Source organism: Acanthisitta chloris, unplaced genomic scaffold (assembly GCF_000695815.1).
Source record: "Acanthisitta chloris isolate BGI_N310 unplaced genomic scaffold, ASM69581v1 scaffold8581, whole genome shotgun sequence".
Lineage (NCBI taxonomy): Eukaryota > Metazoa > Chordata > Aves > Passeriformes > Acanthisittidae > Acanthisitta > Acanthisitta chloris.
The window spans coordinates 4,033-23,280 of NW_008655418.1; the positions used below are offsets into that span (position 1 = coordinate 4,033).

Genomic DNA, 19,248 nt, shown 5'->3' on the forward strand with positions numbered 1-19,248 from the left:
ATGGTTTAATCTTGGCCAGAAATTAGGCCTTACAGAGCTGCTCACTCACTCATGGGTTGAGGTACAGATGTGTAATGATGACTTGAGAAGACGAATGCCATCACTTTGAATGCCCTCCCCTTCCTTCACCTTCCCCCTCTTTATATGCTGAGCACAATGCCATATAGTGTGGGATGTGCCTGTGGTCAGCTGGGGTCAGCTGTCGTGGCTGTGTCCCCTCCCAACTCCCTGTGCACCCCCAGCCTTCTCACAGGTGGGGTGGGGTGAGGAGCAGAAACAGCCTTGACCCTGTGCGAGCTCTGCTCAGCAAGAGTTAAAACATCCCTGTATTATCAACCCTGTTTCCAGCACAAATCTAAAACCCACTCCCATGTCAGCTACTGTGAAGAATATTCTACCCCAGCCAAAACCAGCAGAGTGCTTTGTCATGAGTACCCAGGCATGCCCGAAAAGATTGTTCTTTTCATAAAATCAGCATCTGTATCCTTGTGCAATGCAATACCTTTTCGATGAAATTGCAGTGATCCTAGAAGACATATGGACTTCAGCATTTCTGTGGTGTACATTTCTATGCAGCATTGTAACTGAATGTATAGCCTACAGATTTCAGGATGAATTTCACCATCTTCTGGGCTGCAGTAAAAGAGAAAAATTTAGTTAGGAACGGGACTTTCCTGTTTTTATTTCTCTGATAGCTAAACTTAAGAACTATGTGATACATATTTAGGTAATATATGGCCCCTCAGAGGCTTTTATTATCCTGAATTGTTCTACCTTTTAGCATAGAGATGAGATTTTTTTTATCCCTTTGTATCACATATTCTTACATTTTCATTCAACATTTTCCCAAGTTCAGAACCATTGAATTACTGTAGTAGTTATGGATACAGCATATCCCCCCCTCAAATTGTCTGCATCAAATTCTGTTGCAGCCCTTTTCTCCATGAGCACACATACAGTAATTTCCTTTGAGCTTTCCTTACCAATACAGGGACCAATACAAAAAGCTTTAAGAGTGTAGAATTCCATTTGACTTCCATATTTAGGATCCAGGTCCAATATTTAGCTCTTCAAACTTACTGTTTATTTCATGTAATACCTAAGTCCTGGAGCCCCACCAATATACACACAAGCCCATTCAGTTTCTCCTTGAGTTTTCTAGATGCCTACACCTTTTTTTTTTTCAAGCAGGGTTTCTCCTATAGTGAAGCCACTAATGTTTGCCTATTCCACCTGAAAGGCATTGCCCCATACATGTTCTTGTGCAAAGTCAAACCAACAAAAAGTTAAAGCCATGACAGATAACAGCAAAGACCTTATTCTGCTCAGTGATGAGAGATCTTTCTGAAAGGGAGATAGAGTTCTACTCCACCCTCTCATGCAAGTCAAGCTGAATCTGTCTAGCTCTTCTGAAAGCTATTTAACCACAAGTCTCTCACTAAGAGGAGTAGTCACTACATTGTGACAAGATAATTTCCTTGTAGCAGATTTAGATAAAACTGGATTATGGTTGTCCTATTTTTCTCTGCTCTATTTTGGATGTTAGAAATCCTCAGAGCTTTTAGAAGTCATGGCTGTTACAAGAACTTTGTTTGCAATGTTCATTTACAATTTACAATGCTCCTTCCTAGCTGTCACTGGAAAAAAGTGACAAAATTTCAGGATTTTCACACACATGTAAGAAACCAGCATTTTTCTCATACAGTTATTACATTTCTAAGAAGGAAAAATGGTGAAAACCTTTCTTTAAAACTGTTTTGCTCTTAGGGACAGAATTTTTAATTGTGCAGACTAAGAAGGCAGCAATTATACATGAGGTTTAGTTTATAAGCCAATTCAAATTTATCAGTGTCTTCCTATTTACCAATGACCGAGAAGAGTATTCAAAAGCACAGTAACAGCTATTTTAATTGACTTTTTTTTCTATTGTAAATCTAAGGTGTTTCTCTTGCAAACTATTTTTGTGAATAGCATAAAAATCAGAACTGGAAACATCAATGATATATTTATGTACTAACCCATTCTTGTTTTTTCAAGAATATGGAGCATCTGTAACTGGGCTGTGGGCAAAACACTTCTCACGTTTTGCAAATCCAGAGTAACAGCAGTGACAGCCAAGAAAAATATTTTTAATTATACAAGCTTTATACAATGAGAATTATTTCCAGGCCACTACCCTCACTGATTGACTCAAACTATTTAATCAGTGTTTAATTGCAATAATGACCAAAAGAATTCCATCAGCTTGTAACCAAACAATTTTCTCCCACGCATGTATATAGGCCTCATTTTCATCTCTGAAAGCCTCATGCTCTGATGTGAATGCACATAAAGATTTCTTTCATAATCCATGAATTCTGTGTAGTGGCTTTAAAGTTTCTCCTTAAACGGTTATCCATTTCACTTCTTGGTATTTTTTTATTTCTGCATGTTCAGCGTCATGCCACGAGAAATGTTGCATGCAGGACTAGTACAGACATAATTTTCAGAATATTGATTATGTTATGTTTGCTATTAGCTAATATTAAATAATAGTCTTTATTTACAAAGAAAGGTTCGTGCAAACTTTCAATATTACACCCCCTGCCAAGTCACCAACTGTTTCAATTAGTCCAGCCAATTTCTTTATGAAGATATTCAAGAGACATCTCAAATAACACAATGTTATCCAATACTGTGCTAAAGTTTAGCTGTTTCATAGCTTATGTGCAGCTGGACATATAAGAGCTAGCACAGCACTGAGCACCTGCCCATGAGACAAAGACCAGCAAGCACCTCATCGCTGTCTTTCAAGCACAGCTATGATTATGCTTACTTCCCACACCCATTGTGGAATAGAAGTTTTTGTGCTTCTCCGCTTCCACTCAGGTAAAATAAAGAGGTACTGATAGCTTTTAAAGGATTTGGATACACAGGTTGTGCCTTCTTGGGGATACTTCTTCTGACAGGGGAGCACTGCTGCTTTTTGTAAGATGAATGCAATGAATGGCCCATGTAGGAAGCGACCAAAGATTGAATGCACGGAATTCTATGGCTCTGACAAACCCTCCTGACTTGCCAGTGGTGCAGCAAGACACATGTGTTCCTATGCATGAGGAAGAGTGAATGGTGAGATGGGTGCACATGTGCCTATGGAAATACTTTGCATGTAGGGTGAAGTCATATATGTCCACCTAAGTTGGCATATTGCCTAACTACTGCCAGGCTTAACTCCTGCCTAACCTTCACATGTAAACAGTGGGCTTTGATTTTCAAATAGAACTAAGAGAATATGTTCCTTCCTTCAAAGATTTTTTGGTTTTGTTTTTAATACTTAGAAATTCTGTACAAAAGACAGTCGGATGGTTAGTTACTACCAACAATGACACGTCCTGTCATGAGGTCTGTGGGATTACTTATTTGACCTAGAAACACTTGCTGGTGTGTAGGAAAAACAAGCAGATCACTTGGCTCTGATTTTAGTTTTTCCTCTCTCTGCTAAATTATGCTGATAGTTATATATTAAATACTTTCAAATATCCTGTCTCTCCCTTAATAGGAATTTTTGTAGTTGTCACATGAGTACCATACCACCAGGGTGTCTTAGGAGGCAGAAGTCCTTACTCAAAAACATGAACACTACTCAGCTGATGGGAAATTTGTACTACTTCTGCAGTTTGAGAGCTCTAATATCTGCATGTATTACTAGTAGTTACAAAACCGAAAATGCTGGTTTATTCCTTTATATAACAGTAGCTTAAGTCAGGCAGTTTATCAAGCTGCTATGAAAAATATATTTTTTTAAAAAAAATCTATAGCATCACATTCTCCTACTTTAACCATTGGAAGAATCAATGTGTTTCTTTCCATAAAGTCCTGCTCTTTAGGAATCAGGTCCTCTTGTTCAACTGAATATGTTTATAAAGCACTGACAAGCAGCAGGATTTATTTCCTTTGTAGTTTCCTAAGCTGATATTTAAAATAAAACCTTCAGAGGGAGCTCTTACACCAACCATAGTACCCGATATCCTCAAGAAAGGTGAATGCAGCTATTTGGATAATGATTTTAAAAGACAAGAATAAACGTGATTAAAATGCTCCTCCTTAAATGCAAAGTTAAAGAGTGAAAAATCCATTAAAACAAATTACTCCCCCCCGCCAAAATAGCTGACAGATAATTCTATTGTACTCACAAAATGTTGGTTAGAATGGAGAAACACCTTCAGGCTTTCCTGAATTCCCATAGGTGTTCAGCATTCATAGTTCCCTTGAAATTAGTGAAACTTTAGGATACTAAAAGCAAAAGATTATTACGGTCTAATTCTGAATTTAGCTTAAAAATATTAGTCACACATTTACAGCAGAGCAGCATTTTACCTTTTCTACCAACAACATTAAAAGACATACTGATGTATTATCTCTGATTAAAAGAGCAGCTAAGTGATCTAAAGGGTTTGATACACTTAGTAAAAGTATTGTTCTGACAAATTCTATGCTTAACTCTAAGGAAAAGTATTAATAGTTCTAAAATATTATGAGCTGGAAGAACTACCCAGACATATAGAGAAGACTGTTTGTCTTCTAAAGCTAAAGAAAAAATAAACCTTTGCTGAGCCAGAAGTGAAAATTAATTAATCAAATTCTGCCTTATGTTCCGTATATGTACTTCCCATGACAAAGAATGCAACTTGGCTTGTTAAGCTCCAGAAAATCGCTGTCCACAAGTACTACCCTATTTTAATCCAGTATCAGAAACACTGCAGTTCAGAACTACATAGCAGCTACAAAGATATCTGGAAACAAGACCTACCTCAGACATATGGTACTTCTGTTGGAATGAAAAATGTGACAAATACTGCAGAGGAGATACACTTAATCCCCTTAGATACTGAGTGTAAGAGGCCCCTCTGATTCTGGCTCAAGTGCAACAGCCTACTAAACCTGCCTCTGCTTTTGTATCTTAAACATTGTTTATTTCTGTATCATTTAACCATTTATCTTTGAAGACAACAAAAGACTCACTGATTCATTTTGAATATAGGTAGAAAAGTCATCCAGCAACAGTGTTCTTTTCTAAACAATTTTTGAGAAAACATTCTCTGTGTTCCTCCCATCTGCTGGGTTTGTTGTTTTTTAAAGTACACAGACTGCTGTCAGCTTCATTGAAATGTTGTTATTGTGTTCTCTACTAATGCAATACTGTCATACAACTGCTATACAACACCTCAGTCCAACCAGGAGAAAAGCAGGGCTTGTTCTTTCCAGTAGACCCATAAATGATTGCAAAGTTGTTTTTATTGAATCAGATTGTTGTTTTGAAGCAGTTACAACAGCACTCTTAATAACAGAAGATATGTGATCAGATTTTGTTTAGTTAAACCAGTGTAAATCTCCAATAACTCTGGTGAGGCTGATGGAGTCAATCTGAGCATATGATACAACAAGCAGAACAAAACCACAACGCAGTGACTCATGTTGCAGAGACACTGCCAACTCCCAGGCTAATGGTAGCTGAGGTATTTCCATGCTAGAACAACTTAGATACAACCATAAGAGTAGAAAATTAAAATTTCTTATCCATACGATAAAATCTCACTGAATTCCACAGAAGTTATCTGATAAACCAAGGGCCATGTATAGTCTAGAAACTACAGTAATTTAGAATATGCTGTTGTTTCCTTTTCATGGTGGGTTCCCCTCTTTCAGAAATATCCTCAAAGGAAAAAATATAGCATCACATAGATTCTTGAAGTCTCCTAGGTTATTTTCCATGTTGAAGTTCTAAAATTATTTTGGAAAATCACTGTATGAAATAATTACTACAGATGTAGTAACCTTGCCTTTAAAATGGATTCTTTTGAAAACTCACTGTATGAAATAATTACTACAGATGCAGTAACCTTGTTTTTAAAATGGATTAATGAATTAATAATTAATTAACACTGTGATTCTTCCACACCTCTGACCTTATGTTATCAGGAAAACAAGTACCACACACTGTTTTTAAGAGCTGTGCAGGTACTTTGCAGCACATCCACTATTTGTGGGGGCTATTCAGAAAACACTTTTTTGAAGAGATCTGTATCACAGACCAGAATATTCTAGACTTTTCCCCAGTAAATTTTACTGGCTGAATTAACTCAAGCATGGGCAAGAAGTGAATTACCAGAACACTATCCAAACAATTCCACTAGAGGAGAAAACCAATTACCATCACTTGATAAATCTTTCTGTACTCGAGTAAAACACCACTAAAATAAGAAATTTTATTCAAACCTGCTACACTTTAGTGAAGACTAGCATTGAGTGTAGGTGGCAAGGTTACAGCAGTGATGGTAGCAACAGGGTGCCCTCCATGGGATGAGGTGAGGGGCTGCTCTGTGCTGGACACAGCCAGTTTCAGACAGTTCTGCGGCTGTGCCATGGACCCATGGCAGGACACAGCTGAGCCTTGTTTTAAAAAGGGGCAGAAATAGCCACAGGAAGAAAGAGGGAACAAAAGAAGTGAGAAACAAGAGAGAGAACATCAAGGTCAGAGAAAGGAGGAGGAGGTTCTCCATGGCAGAGCAGATCTTCCCTGCAGCCTGCAGAGAGGAACACACCAGAGCAGATGGATGTTCCTGAAGGAAGTGCCACCTGTGGAGAGACTGTGCTGGAGCAGATTTTCTGACAGGACTGCTGCCTGTGGAGGAGCCCAAACTAGAACTGAGGAGAAGTGTCAGGAGGAAGGAGAAGCAAAGAAGGTCAGTTATGGACTGACTGTACCCTGCCATTCCCATCCCTCCTGCACTGCTCAGGGAGGTGGGGGTAGGTAGAGGAGCCTGCAGGGAAGTTGAACGTGGAAAAGGAGGCAGAAAAGGTGCTAGCTGAATGTTTGGTTTTTTGCTTCCCATTACCTACTTTAGTAATTATTTTTATTTAATTGGCAATAAATTAGGTTAATCTTTCCCAGTCAAGCCTGTTCTACCTGCAACAATAGCTGGTAAGCAATGTCCCTGTCTTCATTTCCACTCAATATTTCTCATTCCTGTTCTTCCTGTTTTCTCCTCATGTCCTACTGAGGAGTGAGTGAGCAAGAAATTGGGTGGGAGTTTGGTTGTTGGCCAAGGCTAAACCACCACATAAGCTGAAAATCTACAACAGGAGAAACTACCTCTAAGTCCCCTTTTTGCCTTTAACTGTCTGTCCCTTGCCTTTAGAGAAATCCATAAGACTTCTGCATTGGCCAAACATGAGCTGAGCAGGGTGTTTTTCTATGCACATTATCAGGTTCCCTGTTGAGAAGGTGGTGTCTGATTAGATGAAAGAAATCTTTGGGTGAGCTCTCAAGTCAGCCTTGCTTAGCTCTAGCCTCAGCCAGATTAAAAAAACTCACAACCTCAAACGATATGATACCAAACAACAGATAAACCCAAACCATGACACAGACCTTGCAGAAAAGTTCTGTGCTAGCTAAGCAGGGGACAGTCAGATCAGCTGTATATTTTTAAGTTTAGCAAAGAAATTCCTATTCAGCACCCTGCCTTGTCAGCATTCTCAAATTAATTTCTGAGATAAAAAAGTAGTGAGAGCACAGACAAGTCTGTGCCGTTGTACAGACTCAAGCCCAATCTCTTTTAACTTGGCTGCAGGCAGCTGAAAGTCATGCTGCCTGTGGATTTCCCTTTGATTTTAGTTAAGCTTCTGTGTTCTTTAAAATGTCCCTTGATCACTCACCTTCACTAATAAATGATTTATAAACTCTTTCAAAAGTCCACAAAACATAAATGACAAGGATTCATACCCACACTCCTGTGCAGTTCCCTTGGTTAATAGTTCTACAATGACTTTTTGAAAACTATCAAAACAAGTACCTGATGTGAGGTGATTTATGAAATTGGTTCTGATCTGTGTGAACAAATAGGGTCAAACTTTCCAGAAAGGTCTGAAAATGAATTAAATGCTTTGGATATTTGATGCCTTAGGATCTAGGTCACAACAAACTACTAACATACTGGATTTAGAAGGAATTCCGCTGCAGGCAAGTGATGCCATCTGCTGTTGACCATTCACAGGACAGTAAGCCAGACGATTCCTTAGATTTATGACACTTCTTTTTTCTTTTTTTTTTTGTTCTGTCTCTAGTACCTTCTTTGAATATTAATTTTCTTTTTCCCAAAAGGTATTCCAAAAATCATCTTTGCGATGTGGATACCTGTTATCTGTTTGTAATCTGTTATCTCTTTTCCATATTTCAAAATGAGAAAACCAGAGCAAATGCGAGGAGATGTTGGAATGAGAAGTGGTGAGGAATAATGTGTTTGCTTTCCCTCAAAAATATTACAAACCACATTGGTATAGGACTATTCAAACTAAAGGGAAAATGTTCTGTAAGTTTCACTGGGATTTGGATAAGAGCTATTGCATTAACAATTACTGAAAAGATCTATACATTCTCATTCTATTTTTTTCCCTGTTAGTCAAACACTGTGACTGCTACAATTCTAAACTGGATGGAAAATAGTCCACCAAGCAGATCATTACTAGGCTGCTCAGAATTAGGTAGTATATGGGATTCTGGGTGTATCAAATGCTTCTATGAGTGCTTTGAATTTGTCCTTCTTATGCCCTGGAGTAATTTTTCATCTTTTTAAAAAGCAAATATCGAAATACTACCCTACAAAGGTATTCCAAGTGAAACAGAAACTGTGGTATAGAGTCAGTAGAAGTATCTCACACAGCTCCACCAGATATTTCACAGATCAAATCTGTGTGAGCAGTTAAACTAAAAATCGCAGCTGAGAGACTGTGAGAAAGCTGGAATGTGTAAAAAAGAGGGGAAAAAAGAAACAGATTAGCTTCCTGGATTTAAATTCATATATGGAAAAAGAAATGTTTAAAACCATCTGTTGATAAAATGTGTTCAGGAAGAAGTATTCCAGTATAAAGGACTTTGTATGTTTTTCACTTGAGATTTTTGAATCCTGTTCTAGTCTCCACTTGACTTTGTGAACTGGTGTTACTCTTTTTTTTTCCTCTTTGAAATGACCCTTTTCAGCTTTGGAAACAAGGATTCCTCCACAAAGATTTCCTTGGGCATACAGTATCCTGTATTAGCAGCTGCACAGAGAGACTACTAATTTCTGAGTCTTCGATGATGTAGAGTGTTTATCAGGGCTGTACACACACTACTTTGGGCAGGTCTGCAGCTAATTTAAATGCCCAGACTTTGGAATGTCCATGATTTTGGGGCACTGGTGTACTTCATCCTGCAGGAAGGGACTGCTTCCTCAGCACACAGCCTCACATTGCTCAGCCTTACGTACTATGGTTGCATTTGTCATACTATTCCAAAGTATCAATCTCTGCTTTGTTGGTGTTGGGTTTTTCTTTTTGAAAGAGCATGTAAATGCATATGGGTGGATAGTGCTGTTTCACCACAATAACAGAACTCCTGGAAATAACTGGAGGCTGCTGTATAAACATGGCACTTTTAAGTGCTTTGCCTCTAAACCATTTTCCATGATGCCAAGGTTACCAACGGTACATTTGCAATGATCTGCCTTGCCATGATAGACAGGGATATGAAGTGTCAGCTCCTCTTTGCTCACACAGCAAGTGCAAACTTGTTTTCTTCTGCAATGGGAAAGCAGTTTCTTCAACAACTTCAAGCACATAATTTAATAAAATATGACAGTATTTGAATTCTTATGCCATTTCTACTGCCAGGAAATGTTCATGCAGAAAGTATTCATATGAAAGATATCAACAGTGAGGTAAAAATGGAATGTTAAGAGTGAAAAGGAAGAATAATTGTTTATATACAAATAACTGAGTGTATCATTACTCTGACAGTTGAAAATGATGTAGAAAATCTAAAGGTAGATCTGCAAATGTTTCCAGTGAGGAGGAAATACTACCCAATAACAGCCAGCCCTTCAGTACATGTTTGATTTTAAAACATGAATTTAAACATCATTGAACTGATAATACTGGGAGGATTCAGGATTAAGGAATGCTTAATTTAATGCTTTGTCCAGATGAGACTTTAATTCCCAGATAATATTTTCAAATATTTAATTAATTGTTATGAAACAGAATTACAAAGAAATTAGAAAAATTACAACAGATTTTATACAGCTTATTGGATTTGGTTGCAATTTTCCCTGTGTAAGCCTGACAGAATTGATATCTCCCTTGGCTGGAGACTGATCTTACAAGTTACTGATAAGGCTGTTGAGAGCAGTTACCATTTGGTACTCGACATCTTACTAGAACAAACCTCCATGTACCACAGCTCATGGTAAGTGTGAAGTCTTTTCTTAGATGACTCTGCGGGAAGTCTAACACTTGAAGGAGCATGACAGAACATGGGTCGTGAGAAGGACATGCATTTAATTGCATGGCCCTGCACAATCAACTTGGCAACAGCATTGGCTGATTTCACTGAAGGGCACAAAATCAAAATGGTTCCTTTCTAATTAAAGATCCGTGTTTCAGCATGTGGAGAAATATTGAGAATAAGTTATTTCCATTAACAGGAGATTTTCAGCCCAAAACTTGAAAAAGGAATAAAGAAATGACAAGCAAACCCCCAGTATGTGTGGAATTCCAAGAGCCCTTGTTGAAGTCTTTTTCTAATGCACAGCTTCATTATCCCATGTTTTCACTTCTCTGAAGATATATGAACATATTGCTAACCACCTCAACATGAGGAAGAACATCGAGGGTGGCAGAGCACTGGAAAAGGCTGCCCAGGGAGGTCATGGAGTCTCCCTCTCTGGAGGCATTCTAAACCCACCTGGGTGCATTCTTATGTAACCTGCTCTAGGTGACCCTGCCTTGGCAGGGGGGTTGGACTAGACGATCTTCAGAGGTCCCTTCCACCTGTGTCACCTGCTCTAGGTGGCCCTACCTTGGCTGAGGAGTTGGACTAGATGATCTCCAGAGGTCACTTCCAACCCTATCTATCCTGTGATAGTCTGGATTTATAAGATGCAGTGAGAATCAGAAGTAATTTTCTGAGAACACTATAAGCAAAGCTACACAGACCCAAGATAAGCAGAGTGTCTGGCACGAAAAAATTGCAGCCATGTGGGATTTCTTAATCAAACAGTATTTAGGAAGATGATCAGGAAAGAAGCACTTAAAACTCATGACTAAATTCTCAGCTTTGGCCTCAGCTGTGTTTCAGTAGAAATCTACAGAAGAAAATTACTGAAATATGCTGGTGAGACAGATCTCAAAGCTGTGGGCCTAATGGGGACACAAAGGGACTCTTCTTGGCCATCTTGCTTATAGATCAGCACAACTCCGACATTTAATCACATCTGTGAAATTAGGCATGAAGCTTCAGTATACGTTTTTTCCTTACAAACATATTTTTTTCAAAACTATGCTGAGAAATATTTTTTTTTGTCAGGAATACTGCAATGAGAAAGTTATTTTGGATTGGTCTAAAGCTCATTTTGAACCATGTAGGCGTGTCTGGTACCCCTAATTTTTGTAGGCATAGAAACATTAGCATGATGTGAAAGGCTCATAATTAGCTGCACTCTAAGTCTTTAAATAGCTTTAAAAATTTAGTTCTAAACCCCTTTGTGAAGCACTATTTACAGGCATAAATTAGTAACACTCAGGTTTTTGCTCAAGAAGAGCTTATTAACTGATTCCACTTGTGACACACCAAGATATATACAGGAGTTGGTATGTGCTGTTACATGTTAGGGCCTAAAATTCCAGCAAAATTGACATTTGAAATCAATTTTTAAGGAAAAATTTATGAAAATAGTATGATGAAAATATAATATTCACATTCATTCTCATAGCAATAATAGAATATTTGAGTACTACGCTTTCCCTTGAAAGACTGAAATATGATGCAAAAGCATTAAATAGGTATTTTTCAGGGATAATAAGTATTGGTACTCTTATTTAATAAGTGATTCACCTGAAACATCAGAGGTTGCATGAGATTTTCACGCCTTCCCCCAAAACATAAAAAAAAGAAGGCTTGAAAAAATTGTTATTTTTGTTAATCATGTTTACTGCACTAATGCCACAGATCCAAAGCGGATTCCAGAAGGTTTGTTATAGGTACATTCAGGACTCTGCCCTGAAGAGTTCCCAAATAGCTAATGTGACAGCAGTAAATTAGATGTTCTTTTCATTACTGTTTGGAGATGAGCTATGAGGGGGGAAAAAGGCAAGAAACGGGAACACTGGAAAAAAAAGAGACGACAGGGGAGAAAAGGATATGAGAAAATTTGGAGTGATGGTAGCAGCAACCATCAAAATAGAGTCCACACTTAATTCTGTAGGTTTTTCAAATCCTCACAGCTCCTGGTTCTATAGATGTACCTAACTGCTGGATCCTCAGGCTGGTTACTCCCTGAGAAAATTGCTTTAATAGAAAAAGTGTGAAAAGCTTTTTATGTCAAAGAGTGAGAGCAGGTATTCTGAAAGAAGGATAAAATGGGGCAAGAGAAGGGCAGGAAGTTAGAGAACGCTTGCAGAAACCTTAAATTTTCTGAACAAGGTCAGCTCTGATTCTGCAGCATTTCTAAAGGGGCCCTGCCAGTGTAATTCCCCAGATCTCTCTGGCTACATATGTTGTTTTTCTTCACTTCAATTTCTGATGTAAAGGTTTGTATACCTCAAAATAGAAGCATAAAACAGAGTGGTTATTTCAACTATCGTTACAGATAAATAGGCTTACCTATCGTTGGAATACTCCATTATTCACAAGGTAGATTTAGAGAAACAACCCCTCTAAAACCTTTCTGTAGTGGAATGCTGCTCGTGCAGAGAAGAACATTCCATTCAAGGACTTAAATTACTGCAACACCTTACTTTTTAGTATCCTCTTGCACGCTGCAGTCTGGGACCCATAATGGATTGATGAATGCAGAAGGCCTGCCAAAAGGGAAACCAAACCACCCTAAACCTGCAGGCTACTCCAACCCTAGACCAAGTTACTGTGTAGATGACTTCACAGTTCACCAGGCTGAAGATGCAGAATGCTGAGGAATATTTAGCATTTATGTGAGTTCTGAATTTCTGCTCCCTTGAATCTTTACGTGTTTTATCTACTTAAAAATGCAGAAAAAATCATGAGATCAAGGACTAGAATACCACCAAGGAAGTTCCTGAACAGTTTGCAATGTTTACCTGCAACATCACTGTTTGAAACCCAAGTATGGTGCAGACTTCAACAGTATTTTGCTCCCTTGTGCACAATACTCTTTCCACTGGGTCAAACTATGGCAATGTGCCCCCTCCTTCTCTACAGTCACCTCACAGGTCATGTCACAGAGGAAAAGCCATGCTACTTTGTGCCTGCCAGGGAGAATATCGCTGTTTGCACGGATCCTTGAGCATGGGCAGCATTCCCTGGCTGCTGGGCTGGGACACAGCTTCTCTTCTGTTTGCTTAAGTGGCAGGTTTGCCTGTCTGGCTTACCCGACATGTACAGTCCTTGAGTGTCTCAGCAGTGGCAGCAGTGCACTGGAAGGGGCTGTCAGTGTGCTAGGTGAGTGTGAGATGGAAGAAAGGGGCAAATAAGTGACTGACAAAGATGATGCCTGTCCTACTTTACGCATTCACTTTCCTCTTTTCTGCTTTTCCTCTCTTTTCTTGGAGGTAGATGCAAGTGGTCTAGGAATTAAGTTGACTCACCTTCAGCTTTGGGTCAGATAAAGTGGCAGGTGCCACTGTGTTTTGTGAGAAGTCCAAAAATGTCAGTGTGTGTCAGACTCTGAGGATGCTCTGACAGCACCTCTGAGATCAAGCTCGTCAGAGCCTGGACAAGCAAGAATGCCATCCTTCTGCCTGCTGATGAGGTTTACCATCAAGCAAAGTGCTAACCTCTTCCACTTCGTCAAAACTAAGTTACGCTGAGTCACTGCAGATGTAGAACTTCCGGGATGTTCAGAACTCTTGTTTTGAACAAAGAGAAATAACAGAGTGATAAATTCGCTTTTAGATATGTCTGCCCTTTACTGAATCTGGCCTCCAGTTATGAAAGACAGATCTATAAAGGGAGATATTAATAATACCTTGTATCTTCAAGTCCCAAACACCTATTAAAGCACAGTACCTTTCCAAAGACAAAGGTACAAAGAAAAAGTCAGTCTATGGAGGTCAGCTATTTTGAAAAATCTAGACTTAGTAAATAACCTTGTTTTCACCTCCATTTTTTGCTTTCTGAATTCATGTATTAGAACTTGAGGCATCTCACTTAAATTTCAACTTGTAACTTGAGTACACAGATTTTATTCTTAACAAGAGAACCCACCTTGACTCAGTTCCACAGAAAGCAGTCTTATATTTTCCTTTTCCATCATTTTAGATGAAGTAGAGAGGGTTTTTTTTTTTAAGGAATCTACTGAGAACAATGCATGTGCATTTTACCCTCTTGAGAAAGGAGTAAGCTATGGTATTCTTACTGCACTGTGGTGCACTAGTTGTTTTTTAAAGGGTATGTTCATTAGCTATCCATATTTAAGCTCATTTCCCAAAACATCCCCATGCAGACCAACTCCCATTAGCCAAAATGGGATTTGAGTCATTGGAACAGGTGCAGTCTCTGATACACAATAATAAGTTTGGAGTCACTTCAGGACTCAGAAATCAGTGAAGATATTCCAAAGTGGAACAAACACTGTCAGAACTTGCCCCTAGAATCTGATGTGCTCAAAATCACAAGCAAATTTTAAGCATTTAAGAAAGTTACAGTAAATGTTTACAGAAGCTGAATGTAAAGGTTGAGGGGAAATATGGTGAGAAATAACTCATTCCACATCCTGAAAGCTCTTCTTTGGAAGGACAAAATGATCCCTCTCACTTTGCTCATTTTGGACAGACACAGTTCAATCATCAGAGCATCTTGCTGAGTTAGGTACCACTCAATGATTCTAAGAATTGTGGGATCTAGCCTGACACACCGAAACAACTTACTGAGGTGCTGTCAGTATACGTCCTTGAGTGCCAAAGGGAGTCTTTACATTTCTGACCATTTTCAGAAGTGAAGAATCTCAACATTTTGTACTTTGTAGGAGATTTAAGGTCACATTTTTAAGGTATAACTGTTTTAAATACCAGCAGTATTTTAGCAAAACAAAAATCCTCTTATGAATTTAGAGTGCATTATGCTGTTGGCACTATCACGTAGAGTAGTATTGACTCTTGTAGTGAATACTGACTGCTTTGTTCTCTTACGTGTTGTAACATTATTTTTGATATTTAATTATACTGTTATCAGGCACATTCTGGTTATCATGGTGCAATCTCCATGAAGCACTTACCTTAGCTCTTAACTTTCATCTGGCAGTTGACACAATGCCAACTGAGGTAGGATACAGTGACAGTGCCTGTGATTCAGAACTCCAGGATCAACATTAATATCACTCTCCCCACCTCTGACACACATGCTTAGGGGAGTACCATGGCAGTGACTGCAAAGACATCTAGGTAGGACAGGGATCTCTCTAAATGCTGCTTGATTGGTATCTGGCTGGAGCAGGGCTCTAGTTTGTTGCTCTATCTGCTGGCATAACCTTGGTTCAAATCACGATTATAAAAATTCTTCCCTGTTGAGCTAAGCGTTGCTGTGTTTTGTCTCTGCTCAGCTGTACTGCTTGCCAACAGTGCTTTATTTAACATCTGAAGTTAAACAGTTAAAATGGTTTCTGCTATGTCTGTCTCAATTGCAGCTTTCATTAATTTGTAAGCCTGGAGGCTCCTTTTCGCTTAATTTGTAAAATGTTTCAAAGAAGTCTTTTCTGGTTTGTGTGTATGCTTCAGAAATAAATTCAGTTTGATAAAAAATTGGCCACAATTGGGTGTCAAGAGAATGTTTCAACACAACCTTAGGAAGTGACCTAATGTTAGTTAGGTATGAGAAATTACTGCTTAGTGCATATTGCAATCATCGGAAAGCCACGTTAGATGGCAAAGGAAAACAAAAGTAGAAATTACCTAAAATGACAAACTTAAAGCAGCACTATGGCACCATTTTTGTGCACAAGAATGCAATCAAGATGTGATTTTTGGGTCCACTTCCTCACCTTTTCTTGAACTCAGAGGAACTTATATTAACAGCCGTTTTATAAAAGTAACATATGCACGTCAGAGGCAAATAATGAAACTTTTTCTTTGAATTTTCCCTAGGAGAAGAGCTACAGTGACTTTTGTCACAGGCTGGAAGGGACATCTAGAAGTAATTTAGTCCAAGCCTCCTGCTCAAAACAATGTCAGCTTGAGTAGGTTGCTAAGGGCCATGTCCAGTTGAGTTCTGAGTATCTCCAAGGACGGAAACTCGATAACCTCTCAGCGCACCTGTTCCAATATTCTACCAACCTCGTAGTAAAAAAAAGGGGTTTGAAAAATGTTTAAATCAACTTTTTTCTTGTATTTCAATTTGTACGTGCTGTCCTATCACTGGATACCACTGAAGAGTGTCTGAATGTGTCTTCTTTGCACCCATCAGGTATTTTTGTACACATTTACAAGATGCCCTTCCAAGGCTTCTCTTCTCCAAGCTAAACAATCCCAGTTCTGTCAGCCTCTCTGGGTATGTTTGATCCTGCTTGCTCCTAGTCGTCTTTGAGGCTGTTGACTAGACCCAGTCTGGTGTGTTCCTTTCTCTTTAGTACTAGGGTGCCCAGAACTGGACACAGTACTCCAGATATGGCCTCAACAGCCCTGAATAGAAGGGAAGGATGAACTCCACTGACCTACTGGCAACATTTCCTAATGTTGGCCCTCTTTGCCACAAGAGCACAGCACGGGCTCAATTTCGACTTGATGTATGCCAGAACCTCCCAGGTCCATTTCTGCAAAGTTGCTTTCCAAATGGCTGGCCTCAGCCTGTACTGGTGTAGGCGTTTATTCCTTCTTAGATTCAGGATTTAGCAACACCAGTGTGAATAACAGAGGACAACCACTTTCTAAGCTATGCTCACACAGATGTACATTGCCATGCACCCCTGAGCTCCTCCACAGTTTTGTTTCATGCAAAAAAAAGCCACTGCCAACATATATATCAGACTGTCACTGAGATACTGCCAGTTCTGGTTTCAGTGTGCCAAGTGCACACAGAAGTACTTGCATTATGTAACCACATCAAGTGGCTGAGAATATGAAAGGGACATTTACAAAAGTGTGTGCACAGTTATGCAGACCTGATCTTAAAATACAGTTCTGAGTTATCTTTCTGTTGACATCCCAGACTTAGGGGACTTCACCTCTAAAGCTGGCTCTCTATTTATGAATTCTAAAATATCACCACTCTTTATCATTCCATAAGGCAGACACCCCTTTCCAAAAGAGAGATTTGCACCTTTCCCCCACATCTTCCTAATATTTTGAGCATTTTTCCTTCTGTTTCCTTTGGAAAAAATCATGCTGACTCATATGCTTGCAGCTGTACTCTCTCCAGTTTTGACCATGACATCTAATACTGCAAGGGTGCACAATGTAAATAATTTGAGGTATTTCATTTCTGACACATTAATGCAGCAGAAAATGTGATGAAAGGACCAAACCGTACTCACCTTCTTCAGAAGAGAGTTCATTAAAAATCACAAAGAACTCATGAGAGTAGGAGTTGACCTGAAGTCCTGACAAAACCAACACTGAAAGAAGGGTTTACTTTGCTTTACATTCCTAAAAGAACATCAGCTAGAACTAGGATATTTCAATTTAGATAATTTTAATTTCTAATCTTTATTCCTTTTTGATAAAATTTCACTATTTCTACAGGAAAAACACGAGGGCAAGTTAAGAAGAGGACGTAATATCTATGAGGCCATATTAAGCTGGAGACTGAATTTGAATTTTCCTTTTTCAATAATATTTTTTCAATACATTAATTTTTAAACACACTACAGTGTAAAGATGTCCTTATTCAACCTCAGCATTTTCTGGGTAAAAGACCTTCCTATTTAGACAAATCCTGAAATCATCTGTGAGAACTCAACTGTCAGATATAAATTCTTCAGATGCAGCCTTTCCTTACTGATTGGTGGGTAGTGGTAAGTATACTAGGGAAGGCATTGTTCTATGCACAGCCTGGTTTTTGTATATTTGTTTTTTTAGAAAATCTCTGCTACCAGCAGCTGTCAGATTTGAGCTAGGTGGAGTGATATGGTCTAATCCAGTGTGGACTTTATAAGGCTTTATGTTTCCGTGCTACTTCCTCATCTTTTTCATCATCTCCTTTGTTTTTCTTCCTCTCAGTCTTTAAAATACAAGTGTGACCTTCACTTCCTCCACTTCTCTGGCTGAATCTCCTGTAGTTGGCACATCAGTCTATATTTTTTCTACAGGTGCACCTGCAGCCTTCTCTTCTTATTCACATTATACCACTGTCCTACTCTGATGTCTGTCTAATATTCCAGAACGGGTATGCCCATGATAGAGGTTTTCTTGATCTCATGACTTCTATCCTCTTCAGTTCCTAATGCATTATGTCCACCTCAGCATTTCTTTCCCTTCTCACAATTCCCAGATTTTTCCCCAGAACTGCCTTTTCAGCACTAGTGGATCTGTTCTTCCTTCTTTCCTTCCAAGTCTTTGCACCTTTCCTTTGTCACCTTCCTTAATCTTGTAGAACAGGTGAGTTAGGAAGGGAAATAGGTGCCTCTCCTAACAGAGTCGGGAGTGCATTTTAGAGTCTAGTGCCCAGGGGCTTTAGACTAGATGATCTCCAGAGGTCCCTTCCAACCTTAAGCATTTTGTGAAATCCTGATGCATTCAAACAGGAAGCATAAAATGAAGCTGTCTGCTAATTTTCCAAGGAAGACATTGGCACAAACAAGATAAATGAACTCAGTGTTGTCTGAGACAGAGATGCCAACTTATTTAAATAAAGAGTGCCCTGCAACAGCTCAGGTCACTTAGAGGCTAAAGGAACATTACTGATGACTTTAACTATTAGAACGCTGATATGCCATGAAATGTTACAGTCTGGTAACATAAATAGCTATTTGCTATTATTCTTTATAGGTGGGAAAGGAATAGACTTTTCTTAACAAGTTTTGGAATATGGAAACAGTTGTGTTACCCAGAAGTTTGCACACTGCAGTGCTGTGCATTTTGAACAAAAGCAGTGACCTAAATGAGCCTTTGTCCCATCTGCTGACTACCAGTGGTTTCTGAGCAATACACTGTCCTCCTGACTATTTGATACTGGGGATGATTTAATACATTCCTGTCCCTAAGCATTTTTCTTCCTGATACTTTTTTTTCCTATCCAATTAGGTTCCCATACCAGATCCTATGCCATAT

At 39.0% G+C, this 19,248-nt stretch overlaps 1 protein-coding gene across 1 annotated transcript in view; it reads right to left on the bottom strand.

Moving 5' to 3' along the window:
* Positions 1 to 502: 502 nt before the first annotated feature.
* LOC103810958 (regulator of G-protein signaling 7-binding protein-like) overlaps positions 503 to 19,248 on the bottom strand; it is a gene marked incomplete at its 3' end in the record, with an annotated part of 21,723 nt that continues 2,977 nt past the window's right edge. The window contains exon 3 of the mRNA XM_009083891.1: positions 503 to 633. Coding sequence (XP_009082139.1) covers positions 503 to 633 — 131 coding nt within the window. The remainder of the gene's footprint in view (positions 634 to 19,248) is intronic.